General features: G+C 39.1%; 1 protein-coding gene across 3 annotated transcripts in view; it reads left to right on the top strand.

The window, feature by feature from the left end:
* The window catches only part of KLHL4 (kelch like family member 4), a 161,344-nt gene extending 146,845 nt beyond the window's left edge, over positions 1 to 14,499 (top strand). For all 3 annotated transcript variants that reach the window (XM_038587824.1, XM_038587825.1, XM_038587826.1), the window contains 2 exons: positions 11,861 to 12,032; positions 13,510 to 14,499. In XM_038587824.1, coding sequence (XP_038443752.1) covers positions 11,861 to 12,032; positions 13,510 to 13,569 — 232 coding nt within the window. In that variant the 3' untranslated portion in view covers positions 13,570 to 14,499. The remainder of the gene's footprint in view (positions 1 to 11,860; positions 12,033 to 13,509) is intronic.
* The last annotated feature ends 6,619 nt before the right edge of the window (positions 14,500 to 21,118 follow it).

Here is a 21,118-nt window from a genome sequence, read left to right on the forward strand (position 1 = left end):
TGTATGGGAAAAGATCATCCTGACCTCTCTGCACAAAGGGTGCCCTGGCAGGGTAGTTAAAACTAAAGGGATGCAGTCTGAGGGTACCCTGGCTCTGTGCACAGAGGGAAACTGCAGGATAGCTGAAGCTGAAATGGTTGCAAAACAGGGTGTTTCAGGACTCTCCATAGAAACAGTCTACTGAAGGGGCACCTAGAGCCAAGGCAAGGGACATGCTGGAAGGTCCTGGTGACTCCATGCAGGGGGTACCATGGAAGGGCAGAGAAAGCTAAAATGAGTGCAGTGGCCCCTGGTCCTTCACACAAAATGTACCCTGAAAATACAACTGAAGGTGAATTGGGTGCAAACTGAGATGTCCCAGGGTACTCAGCACAGGGGCACTGTGCACCAGAGGTATCCTAGCAAGCCAACTGAATGAAGCTGAAGTGATATGGTCCTGGAGTTTTCCAGGTTGCTTTTCACCTTTGTCACATTGTCACAAAGGCTAGGGCTGAAGTTAGTACTAACCAGGGTATCCTGGTGTATACCACCATGTGGCCTCCTTAGTGGGACCATTGTTGCTGGTGTGAGCTATGGACCCAATGCTGCAGGCCAGTTACAATGCACAGACTGTGCATTGGTCTATGCTTTCAAGGTGAAGAGGGGAGCATAGATTATGTCTGTCAGCCCCTCCCACTCAGAGAGCATTTCAGCAGCTCCCCTAGCCATCTGGTGGAATTCTAGGGCTGGTTGATTTGTGTGCTAGTTGCTCTTCTTTTTTTTTTTTTTTTTTTGTATATTTTTTTATTGGAGTTCGATTTGCCAACATATAGTGTAACACCCAGTACTCATCCTGTCAAGTGCATCCCTCAGTGCCCATTACCTAGTTACCCCATCTCCCCGCCCACCTCCCCTTCCACTATAGTTGCTCTTTCTTTTTTTATAATCAATATGCCAAAGAGACATATTTTATTTTTTTAAAGATGTATTTATTTATTCATGAGATACACACAGAGAGAGAAAGGCAGAGGGAAAAGCAGGCTCCATGCAGGGACCCCAATGTAGGACTGGATCCCGGGTCTCCAGGATCAGGCCCTGGGCGGAAGGCGGCGCTAAACCACTGAGCCACCCGGGCCGCCCTATAGTTGCTCTTCTAAAACGAAGCTTTTAAAGAAAGAAAAGAAAAAAACATGTAAGGAAGGAAAGAGGGAAAAAAATAAAAAAAAAGAAAGTTAGAAAAAAAAAAACTTTGCCATTTATATGCTTATTTTTTTTCTTTGCACTGGCATGATCATTGTTCTTATGGGCTTCTGGACCCAGGGCTCACTAAGGCAGCAAACAAGTCCCTTGACTCAGAGAGCATCCCCAAGATCATCAGCCTTTGTAAACTGTGGTGTTTCTTTCTGTGCTCCAGACTGAGCAGGGAGCCTGATGTGGGCATCGGTCCCAGGACCCCAGGATCATGACCTGAGCTGAAGGCAGCTGCGGAACTGAGCCAGCCATCCAAGCGCCCCAATGTTCAAGTCTTCTATGTATTTATTTATCTTGTATCTGGTTATTCAATCCATTATGAAAAGTAAAGAATTGAATTCCCCTATTACTGTAGAACTATTTCTCCCTCTAATTCTGTCAATTTCCTTCATATATTTAGGAGATTTGGTGTTTGCTCCCTTTATGTTTATAATTTTTATATGTTCTTTTTGAATTGATCATTTATCATTATATAATGTGTTTCATGTCTCTTATAATAGCATTTGTCTTAAATTCTATTTTGTATAATATTAGTATATTCATCCTTGCTGTCTTTTGGTTACCATTTGCCTGGATTTTTTCCCCCATTCTTTCATATTTGACCTATGTGCTTCCTTAAATCTAAAATGAGTCTCTTGTAGACAGCATACAGTTGGATTGCTTTCTTTTTTTAAAATTCTCTACCAAGGTATGCCTTTTATTATTATTATTTTTATTTATTCAGAGAGAGAGAGAGGCAGAGACACAGGCAGAGGGAGAAGCAGGCTCCATGCAGGGAGCCGGATGTGGGACTCGATCCCTGGTTTCCAGGATCACGCCCTGGACTGAAGGTGACACTAAACCACTGAGCCACCCAGGCTGCCTGGCAATAATATTTTAAATAGGCATTTACACATGCAAGTAGAAAAATATAAAACTTCTGGGATGCCTGGGTGGCTCAGTGGTTAAGTGCCTGCCTTCAGCTCACAGTGTGATCCTGGAGTCCTAGGATCAAGTCCCACATTGGGGTCCCTGCATGGAGCCTACTTCTCCCTCTGCCTATGTCTCTGCCTTTCTCTCTCTGTGTCTCTCATGAATAAATAAATAAAATATTTTAAAAATATATAAAATTTCACATTTTTGATATAGAAAGTTCATAGTGCAGACTAAAAAATTAAATATGTACAGTCATATCCTAATAATTAAATGTTTAACATTATTTATTGACATAATTACTTTTCCAAGTTTACTGGTTATTTCAAAATTCAGATAATTTTTTTTTAAAAATGGAAAAAAGAACAATTAACATGTACTAAAAATATGTAGCATACTAGTAAAAAGTATTGGTCTCAGAAACAGACAAATCTCAGTTAAAAATCCCAGTTTTTAAAATATTTTAAATTCAATTTGCCAACATATAGTATAACATCAGTGTTCATCTCACCAAGTGCCCTCCTTAATGCTCATCAGTTTTACTATTTACAAGTTATGTGACCTCAACACAGTTATTTCACATCCATAAATGACAGTTTCCTCATGTGAAAATAAAGGAATAATCATAGTATCAATCTCAGAGTACAATATAATAAATGATAAAGAACTTATACATTGCCTCTCACCTGTTAAGTACTCAGTAGAAGTTGGTTGATGATATTGTTTTTTGTTTGTATTATTTTTCCAATGATTAATATTGTCTATAATTATTATCCTCCTTTTTAGCATTTTCCTTGAAAAGACATTAAGAAAATGGCTAATGTTAAAGTATAATTTTCAAAAAAATATAATTATGATTTTCACACAAATATAAAATTAACATGGGTCAAGGATTTTATGATTCATTAATTAATGTGGTAACTCTTACAATGTTAAAACTAGTTCAAAGGAGTCTTTCAGGAAAAGACATACAATTAGGAATACCAGAAAAAATGTTAATAGATGCAAAAGTAGTTAATATCTTATAGAGAGTAAAAATTATTTATTTATTTTTAAAGATTTTATTTATTTATTCATAAGAGACAGAGAGAGAGAGAGAGAGAGAGAGGCAGAGACACAGGCAAAAGGAGAAGCAGGCTCCCTGCAGGGATCCTGATGAGACTGGATTCCAGGAACCCAGGATCACTCCCTGGGCCAAAGGCAGATGCTCAACCACTGAGCCACCCAGGTATCCCTAGAGAGTAAAATTTAATCCTTGGGGCCATTTCTACATGGTAGAAATTCATTCTATCTCTATTACGCAAAATTCCTTTGTACAAGAAAACTCAGTTTTCTACAAGTTGACACATACAGAGTTGTAAAATTGTCTTGTTAGTAGAAAGTCAATCAAAAGTTCATATTCTAGGGAAATCATATAATCCTCATTTCTTAAAGTGTCAATACTATTTATTTATTTATTTATTTATTCATTCATTCATTCATTCATTCATTGATTTATTGCTGAATTTCCTGTATTGGTTAGCAGAGCTTATAAATTTTGGGGGGTGGATAGCTCTATAAAAATTTTTTGTATATATTTTTTATTGGAGTTTGATTTGCCAACATATAGTGGGTGTTATACTTTATGTTGGTAATACTATTTTAAACAGACACTTACACGTGCAAGTAGAAAAATATAAAATTTCACGGTTGCCTGGGTGGCCCAGTGGTTAAGCACCTGCCTTCAGCTCAGGGTGTGATCCTGGGGTTCCAGGATCAAGTCCCACATCGGGCTCCATACATGGAGCCTGCTACTCCCTCTGCCTATGCCTCTGTCCTGGAGCAGACTATATTATTATACTAACTAAAGTTAACTATATAATTAACTTTTTCTTTAATAACTTCCGCTGTGTGTCTTAACAGATAGTACACAGATAGATATAGCCACTTTTTTTTAATAAATTTATTTTTTATTGGTGTTGAATTTACCAACATACAGAATAACACCCAGTGCTCATCCCGTCAAGTGCCTCCCTCAGTGCCCGTCACCCATTCACCCCCACCCCCGTCCTCCTCCCCTTCCACCACCCCTAGTTCGTTTCCCAGAGTTAGGAGTCTTTCATGTTCTGTCTCCCTTTCTGATATTTCCCATCATTTCTTCTCCCTTCCCTTATATTCCCTTTCACTATTATTTATATTCCCCAAATGAATGAGAACATATAATGTTTGTACTTCGATTGACTTACTTCACTCAGCATAATACCCTCCAGTTCCATCCATGTTGAAGCAAATGGTGGGTATTTGTCGTTTCTAATGGCTGAGTAATATTCCATTGTATACATAAGCCACATCTTCTTTATCCATTCATCTTTCGAAGGACACCGAGGCTCTTTCCACAGTGGCTATTGTGGACATTGCTGCTATAAACATTGGGGGGCAAGTGTCCCAGCGTTTCATTGCATCTGTATCTTTGGGGTAAATCCCCAACAGTGCAATAGCTGGGTCGTAAGGCAGGTCTATTTTTAACTCTTTGAGGAACCTCCACACAGTTTTCCAGAGTGGCTGCACCAGTTCACATTCCCACCAACAGTGTAAGAGGGTTCCCTTTACTCTGAATCCTCTCCAACATTTGTGGTTTCCTGTCTTGTTAATTTTCCCCATTCTCACTGGTGTGAGGTGGTATCTCATTGTGGTTTTGATTTGTATTTCCCTGATGGCAAGTGTTGCAGAGCATTTTCTCATGTGCATGTTGGCCATGTCGATGTCTTCCTCTGTGAGATTTCTGTTCATGTCTTTTGCCCATTTCAGGATTGAATTGTTTGTTTCTTTGGTGTTAAGATTAATAAGTTCTTTATAGATCTTGGAAACTAGCCCTTTATCTGATACGTGATTTGCAAATATCTTCTCCCATTCTGTAGGTTGTCTTTTAGGTTTCTTGACTGCATCCTTTTGCCGTGGAAAAGTTTCTTATCTTGATGAAGTCCCAATAGTTCATTTTTGCTTTTGTTTCTTTTGCCTTGGTGGATGTATCTTGCAAGAAGTTACTGTGGCTGAGATCAAAAAGGGTGTTGCCTTTGTTCTCCTCTAGGATTTTGATGGAATCTTGTCTCACATTTAGATCTTTCATCCATTTTGAGTTTATCTTTGTGTATGGTGAAAGAGAGTGGTTTAGTTTCATTCTTCTGCATGTTGATGTCCAATTTTCCCAGCACCATTTATTGCAGAGACTGTCTTTCTTCCAATGGATAGTCTTTCCTCCTTATCGAATATTAGTTGACCATAAAGTTGAGGGTCCACTTCTGGGTTCTCTCTTTTTTTTTTAATTTTTATTTATTTATGATAGTCACAGAGAGAGAGAGAGGTTCAGAGACACAGGCAGAGGAAGAAGCAGGCTCCATGCACCGGGAGCCCGACGTGGGACTCGATCCCGGGTCTACCAGGATCGCGCCCTGGGCCAAAGGCAGGCGCCAAACCACTGCGCCACCCAGGGATCCCTCACTTCTGGGTTCTCCATTATGTTCCATTGATCTATGTGTCTGTTTTTGTGCCAGTACCACACTGTCTTGATGACCACAGCTTTGTAGTACAACCTGAAATCTCTTGTGATGCCCCCAGCTATGGTTTTCTTTTTTAAAATTCCCCTGGCTATTCGAGGTCTTTTCTGATTCCACACAAATCTTCAGATAATTTGTTCTAACTCTCTGAAGAAAGTCCATGATATTTTGATAGGGATTGCATTAAACATGTAAATTGCCCTGGGTAACATTGACATTTTCACAATATTAATTCTGCCAATCCATGAGCATGGAATATTTTTCCATCTCTTTGTGTCTTCCTCCATTTCTTTCACAAGTGTTCTATAGCTTTTAGGGTATAGATCCTTTACTTCTTTGGTTAGGTTTATTCCTAGGTATCTTCTGCTTTTGGGTGCAATTGTCAATGGGATTGACTCCTTAATTTCTCTTTCTTCAGTCTCATTGTTAGTGTATAGAAATGCCACTGATTTCTGGGCATTGATTTTGTATCCTGCCACGTGACAAAATTGCTGTATGAGTTCTAGCAATCTTGGAGTGGAGGCTTTTGTGTTTTCCATGTAGTGTATCATGTCATCGGCGAAGAGGGAGAGTTTTATTCTTTGCCAATTTGAATGCCTTTAATGTCTTTTTGTTTGATTGCTGAGGCTAGGACTTCCAATACTATGTTGAATAGTAGTGGTGAGAGTGGACATCCCTGTCTTGTTCCTGATCTTAGGGGAAAGGCTCCCAGTGCTTCCCCATTGAGAATGATATTTGCTGTGGCTTTTCATAGATGGCTTTCAAGATGTTGAGGAATGTTCCCTCTATCCATACACTCTGAAGAGTTTTGATCAGTAATGGATGCTGTATTTTGTCAAATGCTTTCTCTGCATCTAATGAGAGGATCATATAGTTCTTGGTTTTTCTCTTGCTGATACGATGAATCACATTGATTGTTTTACGAGTGTTGAACAAGCCTTGTGTCCCGGGGTTAAATCCTACTTGGTCATGGTGAATAATTTTCTTAATGTACTGTTGGATCTTACTGGCTAGTATCTTGTTGAGAATTTTTGCATCCATGTTCATCAGGGATATTGGTCTGTAATTCTCCTTTTTGGTGGGGTCTTTGTCTGGTTTTAGAATTATGGTGAGGCTGGCCTCATAGAACTAATTTGGAAGTACTCCATCTCTTTCTATCTTTCCAAACAGCTTCAGGAGAATAGGTATGATTTCTTCTTTAAACGTTTGATAGAATTCCCCTGGGAAGCCATCTGGCCCTGGACTCTTGTGTCTTGGGAGGTTTTTGATGACTGCTTCAATTTCCTCCCTGGTTATTGGCCTGTTCAGGTTTTCTATTTCTTCCTGTTCCAGTTTTGGTAATTTGTGGCTTTCCAGGAATGCGTCCATTTCTTCTAGAGTGCCTAATTTATTGGCGTATAGCTGTTCATATGTTTTTAAAATCGTTTGCATTTCCTTGGTGTTGGCAGTGATCTCTCCTTTCTCATTCATGATTTTATTAATTTGAGTCTTCTCTCTCTTCTTTAATAAGGCTGGCTAATGGTTTATCTATCTTATTAATTCTTTCAAAGAACCAACTCCTGGTTCTGTTGATCTGTTCCACAGTTCTTCTGGTCTCGATTTCGTTGAGTTCTGCTCGAATCTTTATTAACTCTCTTCTTCTGCTGGGTGTAGAATCTATTTGCTGTTTTTTCTCTAGCTCCTTTAGGTGTAAGGTTAGCTTTTGTATTTGAGTTCTTTCCAGTTTTTGAATGGCTGCTTGTATTGTGATGTATTTCCCCCTTAGGACTGCTTTTGCTGCATCCCAAAGATTTTGAACGGTTGTATCTTCATTCTCATTAGTTTCCATGAATCTTTTTAATTCTTTCTTAATTTCATGGTTGACCCTTTCATCTTTTAACAGAATGGTCCTTAACCTCCACATGTTTGAGGTCCTTCCAAACTTCTTGTGGTGATTTAGTTCTAATTTCAAGGCATTATGGTCTGAGAATATGCAGGCGACAATCCCAATCTTTTGGTATCAGTTAAGACCCGATTTGTGACCCAGTATGTGGTCTATTCTGGAGAAAGTTCCATGTGCACTTGAGAAGAATGTGTATTCAGTTGAGTTTGGATGTAAAGTTCTGTAGATATCTGTGAAATCCATCTGGTTCAGGGTATCATTTAAAGCTCTCGTTTCTTTGGAGATGTTGTGTTTAGAAGACCTATCGAGTATAGAAAGCGCTAGATTGAAGTCACCAACTATAAGTGTATTATTATCTAAGTATTTCTTCACTTTGGTTATTAATTGATTGATATATTTAGCAGCTCCCACATTCGGGGCATATATATTGAGGATTGTTAAGTCCTCTTGTTGGATAGATCCTTTATGATATAGTGTCCCTCTTCATCTCTCACTACAATCTTTGGGGTAAATTTTAGTTTATCTGATATAAGGATGGCTACCCCTGCTTTCTTTTGAGGACCATTTGAATTGTAAATAGTTCTCCAACCTTTTATTTTCAGGCTGTAGGTGTCCTTCTGTCTAAAATGAGTCTCTTGTAGACAGCAAATAGATGGGTCCTGCTTTTTTATCCAGTCTGAAACCCTGCGCCTTTTGATGGGGTCATTAAGCCCATTCACGTTCAGAGTTACTATAGACAGATATGAGTTTAGTGTCACCATGATATCTATTCAGTCCTTGTTTTTGTGGATTGTTCTTCTTCCTAAAGGGGAATTTTAAGAGTCCCCCTTAAAATTTCTTGCAGAGCTGGTTTGGAGGTCACATATTCTTTCAGGTCCTGCCTGTCTTGGAAGCTCTTTATCTCTCCTTCCATTCTGAATTATAGCCTAGCTGGTAAAGTATTCTTGGTTGCATATTCTTCTCATTTAGGACCCTGAATATATCTTGCCAGCCCTTTCTGGCCTGCCAGGTCTCTGTGGAGAGGTCTGCTGTTACCCTAATACTCCTCCCCATAAAAGTCAGGGATTTATTGTCTCTTGCTGCTTTAAGGATCTTCTCTTTATTGTTGAAATTTGCAAGCTTAACTATTAATGTCGAGGTGTTGAACGGTTTTTAATGATTTGGGGGGGGGATCTCTTTATTTCCTGGATCTGAATGCCTGTTTCCCTTCCCTGATTAGGAAAGTTTTCATCTAGGATTTGTTCAAATACATATTCTGGCCCTCTGTCCCTTTCGGCGCCCTCAGGAACCCCAATTAAACGTAGGTTTTTCTTCCTCAGGCCGTCGTTTATTTGCCTTAATCTATCTTCATGGTCTTTTAATTGTTTGTCTCTTTTTTCCTCAGTTTCCCTCTTTGTCATCAACTTGTCTTCTATGTCACTTACTCTTCTTCCACCTCGTTAACCCTCGTTGTTAGGACTTCTAGTTTGGATTGTACCTCATTCAATTGATTTTTAATTTCTGCCTCATTGGATCTAAATTCTACAGTCATGAAGTCTCTTGAGTCCTTTATGCTTTTTTCTAGAGCCACCAGTAGCTTTATAATAGTGCTTCTGAATTGGCTTTCTGACACTGAATTGCAATCCAGATTTTGTAACTCTGTGGGAGAGAGGACTGTTTCTGATTTTCTTTTGAGGTGAGGTTTTCCTTCTAGTCATTTTGCTCAGTGCAGTGTGGCCAAAACAATTTGTATTGGGAAAAGGAGAAAAAGAAAGGAGAGAAAGAAGGAAAGAAAAGAGAAAAAGAAAATATTAAAAGGAAGAAAAAAGAGAAAAAGAGAAAGAAAAAGAAAGAAAGGGAAAAAAGGGTGGGGGAAGCAAACAAATCAAAAAGAAAAAAAAACACAGGGGGTATCTTCTGATTCTGTATATTTTAAGTCCCTTGATCTCCCCTGGAACTTGTCCGTCTAGCTGGTCTTCTGGGCGAAGGGCCTGTTGTGCTTATTTGCAGGTGTTAGCGCTTGGGTAGCTGCTCTGCCCCCTTCCTGGTGCAGGGCTCAGTGGGGGTTGTTTACCCTGTGAGGCCTCATGAGGAACAACCACATTGGCGGAGGACAGCTCTGGAGCCCTGGAGTCAGCTCCTGCAGTAACTACAGAGCTCTCTCTCTGCAGGAGCCTGGATGCTCCGGGGGCAGGGCCTCTGATCTGCTCAGCTTGGGGCAGGAGCGCCCTTGTGGTCCTGGGCCCTCCCGGCCACTGCCTGTCCCAGGGGGAGGCCGGATCCTGGGCTGTGTCCCCGGCGCCCTGTGCTCCTGGGCCTGCGCTGGTGGATTTGCACTCCCGGTGGCGCAGCCCCCTCCGGAGCCTCCCCCGCAGCCCCTCCGAGCTGCTCCCGGGTCCAGCTGTGTGCGCTGCAGCCCTTTAGGTAGCTCGGTGCACTCTCCCTGGTGCGCAGTTGCTCTGTTAGTGTCCCAGGGAGCCCGAGGGCATCCCCGCCCTCCTGGGATCCTGCTCTAACTCTCTGCAAGCTCCTTTCCTCCCGGGAAGGTTGGTGCAGCTCCTGCTTCTCCGGGACGGGGCTCTCCTGTCCTGGGGACACTCGACCCGGCCTTAGCCCGGCTCCTCACGGGGCCCCTCCCCCTTGAATGCCTTTTGTTTCTTTATTTCTTTTTCCCCGTCTTCCTACCTTGATAGAAGCACAAACTCTTCTCTCTGTAGCATTCCAGCTGTTCTTTCTTTAAATCTCAGGCCGAATTCGTAGATTTTCAGGATAATTTGAAGGTTATCTAGGTAATTTGGTGGGGACAGGTGATTTGGAGACCCTACTCTTCTGCCATCTTGCCCCTCCTCTGCAATATTGCCACTTTTTTCTTCAAAAGATTCAGTGTTACCCAAATACCTCTCATTAATGAAATAGTAGCCAGATAATAGTAACATTAGACAGCTTTTTTTAAAAAATATTTTATTTATTTATTCATGACAGACACAGACAGCGAGGGACAGGCAAAAACACAGGCAGAGGGAGAAGCAGGCTCCATGCAGGAGCCCAAAGTAAGACTCGGGGTCTCCAGGACCACACCCCAGGCTGAAGGTGGCGCTAAACCGCTGGGCCACGGGGGCTGCCCTAGACAGATTTTGAACCTTAATTATCATGCACATACAGGAAAGTTAGGTTTGGATACAAATCTATAAAGAAATTCTTCTGTTCACCATTAATTTATGTGTGTAATCTGTTAGTCAAGGGCAGCATCAATTAACAATACCAAATATTTTGAAAATTCAGCTTAACTAAGCATGCAGTTATGGATTTTTTGGTCCTGGGTTTTCTGGTTCTGGGTTTTATTATACCAGCAGAATTGAAGATGATATGCTGTATGACAATCAACAATATGTATCGGACATTGAGGTTATTTTAATTATCGCTGATTTCAGATATTATTAAAAATATTACTGGATGTAAGTCCATGTTCAAATGGAAGCTGAGATCAGATAATTTAGAATATAACTAAAGAGATGAAAACAGGAATAAGAGATGTAATAAAATATAGGAAAATTAGTAATAGGTAATAAATAAAAATCTTCTCTGTAAAATAAACGTTTTTCATTGGGTTTTACAAATAGGCCAAAATAAAATCAGAAAACATATCCATGTATAATTAGATTAGTTTTCTTTTATTGTCCACCTCTTTTAGATTTTAGTGTTATGCCTTTTTTAAAAGCTTCAAATTTTAGGAAAAAAATTCCTGGAGAAGATTTTATTACTTAATGAATTCTCTTTCATTTTGCTTACAGAAAAGATATGGAAATAAGGAGTTAACGTCAGATGAAATGGAAAAAAAAAGTTCTCTTGTGAAGATAAATTGCAATACTCATGGGGAGAAAGGATAAGATTATGGTCATTCTAATCACAAATAATAGTAAAACCAGGGTACTATATTCTACAAAATAAGAAGGCAATTATATTCAGATTTACTTGAAATATGTGCTCTCACATGAATAAGACAAGGCATCTTGCATAAAACTTTTGATAAGAATAAAAGAAAACTTAAGATCTCCAACCAGCATACGAAATGAGAGAGGGGGCATTTTTCTCATAATGTTAAGATGCTAATATGTGAAATATCCTCAAATTTTTGATATGCTTTGAATGATGTGGTTGAGAAGAATTTTGTCATGTACTTGTTTTTAACATTTATTAGTCACACTAAACTTGATATTGATAAGGTGTTTTTAATTCTTCACATTTGGATAAGTTTATATTTTATTAATACCTATTATTTTAACACTTTTGGACTTCTTTTAATTGTCTTCCTAAACTTCTTAAGGTATGATCCAAAAAATAATTCATGGTCAACTGTGGCACCTCTGAGTGTTCCTCGAGATGCTGTTGCTGTATGTTCCCTTGGAGACAAACTCTATGTGGTTGGAGGATATGATGGACATACTTATTTGAACACTGTTGAGTCATATGATGTACAGAACGATGAATGGAAAGAGGTACTGTTATTGAAAGTATTGAAATTAGTACATTTCAGGTTTTAATAAAAGTCCTTACAATATTTGTCCTGAATTAATTTCATTCTCTTCTCTAGGGCCCAATATTTTAGTTAAGTTTGCAGTATTTTCCTTATCTATACCATACTGAAGTACGAATTAGTTGATCTAATTTGTCATTGGCAGGATCCATTAGTACTTAGGTAACAGAACATTGTCCTGAATTTATGGACTCATTCCTTTCATAGTATAGTGAATCTGATTCAATAATGTAAATGTTTCTCTCTGGCCAACTTTCTAAGGATGTATTATGACTTGAGAACCAAAAAGCAATGTCCTTATCAACAAATATCTGCCCCTTCTTATTGGTTGTTGCCCCAGGGGAAATTTTTTCAGTCCCTTTTTTATATTTTTAAAATTGCAACACTCTAGATTCTTAACCAGTCACTCAAGGAATTTAGTGAACAATGATAGACTGGAATTAAACCCTCTCAAGAATGCTGGGCATCTAACAGAAGAAATTCTAAGTAGAGTACAAGAAGAAATTCTGAAAGGACATCCTAAAGATGCTAAAGGCAAAAGTGATGCTTTTGATATTTTTTCTAGTGGTAAATCTGGATTTATTCCAAAATATCTAATAGCGTTCTGTTAATTAAATGATAGCTCAATAAAAAATAAAGTATGATTAACTCTTCATCATTTCCACAAACATGCAAACATTGTATTTTGTATCTAACTCCACCTTCCCTTATGATACTGAGAGCCTTCATACTGCTCTATATTCTACACAGTAAGTTGGTTACTGTTCTAAATAAATATGTTAATATGACAGCTGAAAATGGCTTTCTATCTCTTTCCTCCAACAATTTGATTCATTAAGACCCTTAGAAACACTCAAATTCTGCCATGTAGGTAACTCCTTATTTTATCAATGCTTAGCACCAGCAAGAAATGGAAGAAAAATTTTTAGCCAACAAGGAGTTGTTAAGCCAAATACAAAAATCAAAAAGTCTAAGCTTGAGGAATTTACTTTTCTGAAAATCCAGACCAGTAGCTAAAAGACCTAGATTCTATTCCTGACTTTTCACTGTTTCATTGTGTGACCTTGGAAAGAGTGAAAGAGAACTAATAAATAATAGAATTATAACCACTATCTGCCAAATTATTTTTATTCATTATCTCAGTTCATCCTAACAAAAATCTTGAAGGTTGAGTATTATTACCTGTAATTTTTCAAATGAGAAAATCATTGACCAAAATCATCTGTTTTTCAGACTCAGCTCTACATGATTTAAATAATATGTTCTTTCCACCACACTGGACAATTATCCAGGCTGCATTTTCCATCTTTATAACAGGTGAAGGTTGGACCCGGATAGCCTTAGTTATTTAACTCCAACATGGTATATTATATATCTTATGCTGAAGATAGAGTTCATTAAGACAGTATTTCTTTCCTTGTTTTTGTTTTCTGTGTTAGGAAGTTCCCATCAACATTGGAAGAGCTGGTGCATGTGTTGTGGTGGTGAAGCTGCCATAAAGCTATATTTATCGATAGGAAGGAAACTGGTCATTTCAAGAAATGGATTAGGAAGAAGAAAAGAAGAAACACTTTTTCCCCTTCAATTATTAATCAAACATGAACATTGTTGTATCATTTTAATATGTAGTTATAATTGCTTTCATTTCTGAAGTCAAAGGAACTTTTCTTTTTTTTTCAAAGCAAGTTTTCAAACATGAATTACATATACCTGTTAAATGTATGTGTTGTTGCAGCTGATATTATAAGTGGAAATCCAATAGTCTAGTTTAGCCTCATTATTAAAATGTTTAGGGTAAGTCAATAGTGACCAAGGCATGAAAGTTTGTAAAATCATTGGTAATTTTTAGGTTAAGAATATGAGAATTTAAAAACATTTTCTATTTCAAAAATCAAAAGGTACTCTATTTTCTGAAATACAGTATAAATGAGAACATCTCAAGCTTAAAACGTGAAGTCCAATTTTCAGTAAGACATCATTCTCTTAATCAAAAATATCACAAATAGCTAAATTTGTACCATATGTACCAACAGGAAGGCTTTTACTGGGTTAGGGCTAAAAAATAATTCATTTACATAATATGTTATGCTGATCATAGTATGTTAAAATTTTTACAGACTTACTCTTTTACACTGCCATCTTGCAAAGCACACATATAGATTTAGAATTCTTTAACATATTGGCTTATTAAATTTTTTACTTCATATATACAACCCATATAATAAAATAGTAAATATTTATCATATTGATACAAACTGTGACCTCAGATTCAGAGTGTCAGGGCCTCACTTGTATAAAAAGTAGTATTCTCAGGGCACCTGGGTGCCTCAGTTAAGCACCTGCCTTCAGCTCAGGTCATGATCCTGGAGTCCTGGGATCCAGCCCCTTGTGGGGCTACCTGCTCAGCAGGAAGCCTGTTTCTCCCACTCCCCCTGCCATGCTCTCTGTCTCTGTGTCAAATAAATAAATAAATAAAATCTTTAAAAAAAGAAAGTAGTATTCTCAAACATTTCTTTGAACTCTGTAAGGAACCATCATTAAACAATTTTTAAAAACAATTGGTGCTATACTATATGCTGGCAAATTGAATTTATTTATTTTTTTATAAATTTATTTTTTATTGGTGTTCAATTTGCCAACATAGAATAACACCCAGTGCTCATCCCATCAAGTGCCCACCTCAGTGCCCGTCACTCAGTCACCCCCACTCCCCGCCCTATGAAGACAGGAGTCTTCATGTTCTGTCTCCCTTTCTGATATTTCCTACCCATTTCTTCTCCCTTCCCTTCTATTCCCTTTCACTATTATTTATATTCCCCAAATAAATGAGACCATATATTGTTTGTCCTTCTCCAATTGACTTATTTCACTCAGCATAATACTCTACAGTTCCATCCACGTCGATGCAAAGGGTGGGTATTTGTCATTTCTAATGGCTGAGTAATATTCCATTATATACATATACCATATCTTCCTTAGACATTCATCTTTCTATGGACACCAAGGCTCCTTCCACAGTTTGGCTATTATGGACATTGCTGCTAGAAACATCGGGGTGCAGGTGTCCCGGCGTTTCATTGCATCTGTCTCTTTGGGGTAAATCCCCAGCAGTGCAATTGCTCACTCGTAGGGCAGGTCTATTTTCAACTCTTTGAGGAACCTCCACACAGTTTTCCAGAGTGGCTGCACCGTTTCACATTCCCACCAACAGTGTAAGAGGGTTCCCTTTTCTCCGCATCCTCTCCAACATTTGTGGTTTCCTGCCTTGTTTCATTCTTTTGCATGTAGCTTTCCAGTTTTCCTAGCATCACTTGTTTTTTTTTAAAAATAAATATATTTTTTATTGGTGTTCAATTTGCCAGCATACAGAATAACACCCAGTGCTCATCCCCTCAAGTGCCCACCTTAGTGCCCATCACCCAGTCACCCCCACTCCCCGCCCCCTCCCCTTCCACCACCCCTAGTTAGTTTCCCAGAGTTAGCAGTCTCTCATGTTCTGTCTCCCTTTCTGATATTTCCCACTCATTTTTCTCCTTTCCCCTTTATTCCCTTTCACTATTTTTTATATTCTCCAAATGAATGAGACCATATAATGTTTGTCCTTCTCCGATTGACTTATTTCACTCAGCATAATACCCTCCAGTTCCATCCACGTTGAAGCAAATGGTGGGTATTTGTCATTTCTAATGGCTGAGTAATATTCCATTGTATACATAAACCACATCTTCTTTATCCATTCATCTTTCGATGGACACCGAGTCTCCTTCCACAGTTTGGCTATTGTGGACATTGCTGTTAGAAACATCGGGGTACAGGTGTCCCAGCGTTCCATTGGCAAATTGAATTTAAATAAAAAATGTAGGGATGCCTGGGTGGCTCAGTGGTGGTGTGCCCACCTTCAACCCAAGGCATTATCCTGGAGTCTGGGGATCGAGTCCTGCATCCAGCTCCCTGCATGGAGCCTGCTCCTCCCTCTGCCTGTGTCTCTGCTTCTCTTTCTCTCTCTCTGTCTCTCATGAATAAATAATTAAAATATTTTTAAAAATTTAAATGTAACAAAAACACAATTTTTAAAGAACAAGAAAGTGAGAAGATGTTCTACAATATTAACATGTGGCAACATCAAAATGTTCAATATTCATGGTTGATTCTATAATTATATTTTATGTAACTAATACATGGTTTCTGTTGATATTATATTCATCCAGAAGAAAGTGTTAAGGACATATGCACTACTTTTTTTTTCAATTTAAAGAAACAACAAAATAGCTAGTTTGATAGTATTTTACCTTTAATTCCCTACTTCCGGGCTGCCCGGGTGGCTCAGTGGTTTAGCACCGCCTTCAGCCCAGGGCATGATCCTGCAGACCCAGAATCGACTCATGTCTGATCAGGCAAGCAGAAATTGAATAGCATCTTCTTGATGGTCCATTTGGTTTGCTTCATTTTGATTAGATTTTGATTAATATCACCCAGGGCTACTGTATTTGAAAATTGGGCTTAGGCCAATATGGCTTAGGTGGATTGCCAAAGTCTAAGTAAATCTGAGCATTTAGAATGGAAATATACAGAGGCTCAAGGCAATAAAACATAACTGTGCTAGCCTCAGTCAAACCTAGTTGGGAAAGGAGTTAGATAGTAATCCCCTTGGTGCTTTGTTGTAGTAGAGATTATCTATCAGGCTGGTTTAAGCTAACAAGGATAAGAAATGGAGTTATTTTTATATATTTTCTCAACCAATTTAAGGGCTGATGCATTTAGACACTGTACTCATATTGGAAAGACAATGTTAGCTTTTTACATTTTTCTGTAATGACTATGACCTTGCTCAGGATCACCTCCTCTGTGCACTCAGCCTGTATCATGATGACTTTCTAGACAACACCATCAGCTACTTTACCTGTATTTTCATAGGGCATGCAGGAAACATCTAAATACCACACCGGAGCTTAACGAGACTAAGACACTAAACTTGACTCCTTCCTTTGCTTATGTCATCCATCAACTTGACTCACATGTGGTTGGTGACTCATTTTGATGTGGAGGGAACACTGAAAAGAGGTCACTGCCTAGAGTCCCAAATAGGGTATAAAAAAAAATTCCTCTGATTTCAGATTTTCCCTTAAGCTCTCTAATAAGACTTGTACCCTGAAGTTGTAGTCCAGGAAAAGAAAGAAGACCATAAAACATATATCTCATCACCTGTTGTCATCCTGTCCTCTTCCTCTTACCATGGTCATCTGAGGGAGAGGGATAAGTTTTTCCAATTACTTTTCCTCTGATAATGACCTCCTTTTGCATCATATTCCTCTTCCTCTTGCTGGAGACAGTAAACCCCAACCTGATGATGGAAAGAATATCTCCTCTCTTGCCCATGGAAGATACACATGAACTTCCTATTATACCAACCTGGCTTTCTATATGTCAAAGGAAACTTTTTAAAAGTTATGATTTTTTTCCTTTCTTGACAATATTCATTTTTCAAGATTGTTGCCTACTACAGATTAGGGGGAAAAGCCTATTTTACAAGTGTAATATTGACATCCTCTTTTTTTTTTGCATTCCTGTTACAATCCTAACACACATATGCACATAACATAAACAATGAGGGAAGGGGGCACATGTAACAAAATATGAAAAATCTCATACATGAGTAAATGTTAAAAGGTAAAAGCACATTACTAAAATGAAAATTAGTATCTCACTATCACATTTATTAAGAATCTGTGCTTTAGATTCCAGTGGTATATATATAAGTTAGGGTTAAGTTTACGAAATCTTTACCAGATCTAGGTCTATATACTTTATATTTTATTCCAAGTGGTGGAGAACAGGATTTGTTTACCTCTCCTCTACTATGGCCAACTGAATTTCTAAGTTCTTGTTTCATCTAAATTCATGGAGACCCTTATACAAACGTCCCAGAGTCATATGCTAAATTTAGCACTGAGAGATTAAATCTTTGTTTCCAGGTCATAACTGATTAAACCTACCAGAATTGGAACACACAGAGGTTCTGGCCGTCACAGAACAGCCAGTCTTATTTTAAAATATGCCTAAAAAGACAAAATCAGAAAGAGATCTTTGGGAAAAGTAATATAAGCAAAATGGTAACATAGGAATTTCTATGGCTTGTTCCTCCCCCTTCCCCTAACATCAATTTGAACAACTATCCATATGTGAAAATACCTTCACAAGAGCAAAGATTTGAGGTGAGTGATCACAGCACCTGGGTAAAGTACAGAAATAAGAAAAGGCACACTGAGAAGGGAAGGAAAGATAGATTCACATTATCATATGAGCCCTCCACCAAGCCCAGGCATTCCAAAATTGAGAGGAACAACTTACCCCATGGGACAAGGAGAATAACGTGAGCATCCAATTTTACCATGGATACCAGAGTGGACCCACCCCAGTACCAGGCCAGCTCCTGCAGCTCTCAGTTTCTCCCCACAGGCTCTTGCAAACACAGGTCACTCATTTACCCTTACGCTTTTCGGCTCCAGTAGCTGCAGGCAATTCCAGTAGCCCGAAATGTTGTCTTTGGCATCAGGTTCTCAACAGGCTCCAGTGAACACAGACCCCAGCTCATCCCCATGCCTGCCTATTATTCTGGTGGCCTCAGACAGCTCACACAGCCCTAGAGAGCTTTCATAGGAGGACTCCTGGTGGGATCCCACAAACTGAGCACTGCTCGCCTCTTCTCATATGCTAATTCCAGCAGCCCCAGGAGGATCCCTTGGCACCAGAATCATCAGGGCTCCCAAGAACACAGGCCCCCATCTCACCCTAGTGCCTACTGGCTCTGACAGCTCCAAATGGTGTCCTTGGCACAAAGTTCCTGGTGAGTTCCCATGAACACAGTTCCAGGATCACTTCAGCACCTTCCTATTCCATTGTCCCAAAGCATTTCACATGACAAGGCTTCCAACAGGCTACCACAAGTCCAGGTCTCTGACTTACTCTGGTTACTGTCTAGTCTAGCAGCCACAAGTATTTCCCATGACTCCAGGTGTCTTACACTGCAGGGCTTCCAACAGGCTCTTGGTAACCCAGGCTCTTGTTGTACCCAGGATCCTGATAGCTCTGGTGACCTTTGCTGGCTCCTGTAACACCTAGGCTCCCAGGGATCTCTGAGAAACCCAGATCCCAAACTCACCCCAAGCACCTACCAGCTCTGGTGAACTCAGATAGCTTTTGATGCACTAGGTGGTCTCTCTGACACCTGGATCCCAGCAGGACCCCAGAAATCTAAGCCTCCAGATCATCCTGGCACCTGCTGCCACTGGTAGCCCCATGTAACTCCCATGGATCCAGGTGGCTTCTATTAACAGCAGGCTCCCAGCAGGTTCCCATGAAGCCAAGCTCCCATCTCACACTGGTGCCTTTTAGCTTCAGCAGCCACAGGCAACACAAAAATGAACAAACATAAAAGAAAATCAAGAAAATAATTCAATTCACAATAGCACCACAAACAATAATCAGGATTAGACTTAACAAAGGAAGCAGAAGACTTGTACACCAAAATCTACAAAACATGGCTGAAATAAATTAAACACACATAAACAAAAAATACATGTTTTGTTTATGGATTGGAAAACTTAATTTTGTTAAGATACCAATACTAACCAAAACAATCTACAGATGTAATGAAATTGGATTTTCTTAATCCAAATGACATTTCAGCATGAATAGTAAAATCTATCCTAAAATTTGTACAGAATGTCAAGGACCCTGAATAACCAAAACAATGCTGAAAATGTTGGACAAAATTTGAAGTCTCTACACTTCTATATTTCAATATTTACTACAAGCTACAATAATCAAAATACTATGGAGTTCTGGTCCAAGATGGTGCTGTAGGAAGACTCTGAACTCATCTATTCCAGGGAACACACCAAAATACATCTATTGGTAAAATTATTCCTCCTGATAAAGAAATGAAGTCTGACTGAACAACTTCTGAACAACCAAAGATGGAATGGCAAGAAAATAGCTGGAGTGATGGAGACTGTAACAAAGGAAACTACCATCCCCAAAACTGGGAACAGCAGTGGGGAGGGATAGTATTTAGGGACCTAGAACAGATGCCTCTCTCTTTGGGTACAGGAAAAAATATCATTGGTTTTAAAAAGCAGTTTGCATATAAAGAAATAGTGCCAGATCTCTACCAAGCAGCAGAGGAGCTTCAGGAACGTTGTCCAGACCAGAGGGACTGGAGAATGACACAGTTTACATTCCCACTGCACCTTAAAATCCTAGACCAGTGAAGAACTCAGGCCACATAAGTGCTGAGTCCAGTTGCTACAGGGAGCTTGGGACCTCAGAGATCCCTGGATCCACAAGTACACTCCAGCTTCACTCATTCTGGTGCACAGGAAAAAGCAAACAAAAAAAGAAAGAAACAGACAGGGTTTAAAAGATCTAAGGAGCTGCAGGGATGGTCTCTCCCTATCCACATTAAAAGCCAAAACTGGAATACATTCCTTCTCACACTGAGCTTGGGACTTTAGGGATCCCAGGGACTGCAAATTCACCACAGCACTTGAGGTGCTGGGGTACAGAAAATAAGCTGTTTTTTTAATAAAAAAAATTTATTATTTTTATTTAATTAATTATTTAAGTTAGTCTTCTCTTGTTTTTGTTATGTTCTTTTTCTTTTGTTTTCTTCTTCTTCTTCTTCTTCTTCTTATTATTATTATTATTATTAATTATTATTTCTGTAAAAAGCCACAGTTAAAAGAGTAACTAGGGATACCTGGATGATTCAGTCAGCGAGTATCTGGATCTTGATATCAGCTCTTGTCTCCACCTCATAGGTCATGGGATGGAGGCCCACATTGTACTCCCAGCTCAGTGAGGAGTCTGCTTGATATTCTATCCCTCTCCCTCTGCTCCTCCCCCTGATCGCCCTTTCTCTGTTTCTCTCATAAACAAACAGATAGATAGATAGATAGATAGATAGATAGATAGATAGATAGGTAGATACTTTCTTTTTTGGTATTTTTTTAAGGGAGTTCGATTTACCAACATATAACACCCAGTGCT

This window comes from Canis lupus, chromosome X (genome assembly GCF_011100685.1).
Source record: "Canis lupus familiaris isolate Mischka breed German Shepherd chromosome X, alternate assembly UU_Cfam_GSD_1.0, whole genome shotgun sequence".
Classification (NCBI taxonomy): Eukaryota; Metazoa; Chordata; class Mammalia; order Carnivora; family Canidae; genus Canis; species Canis lupus.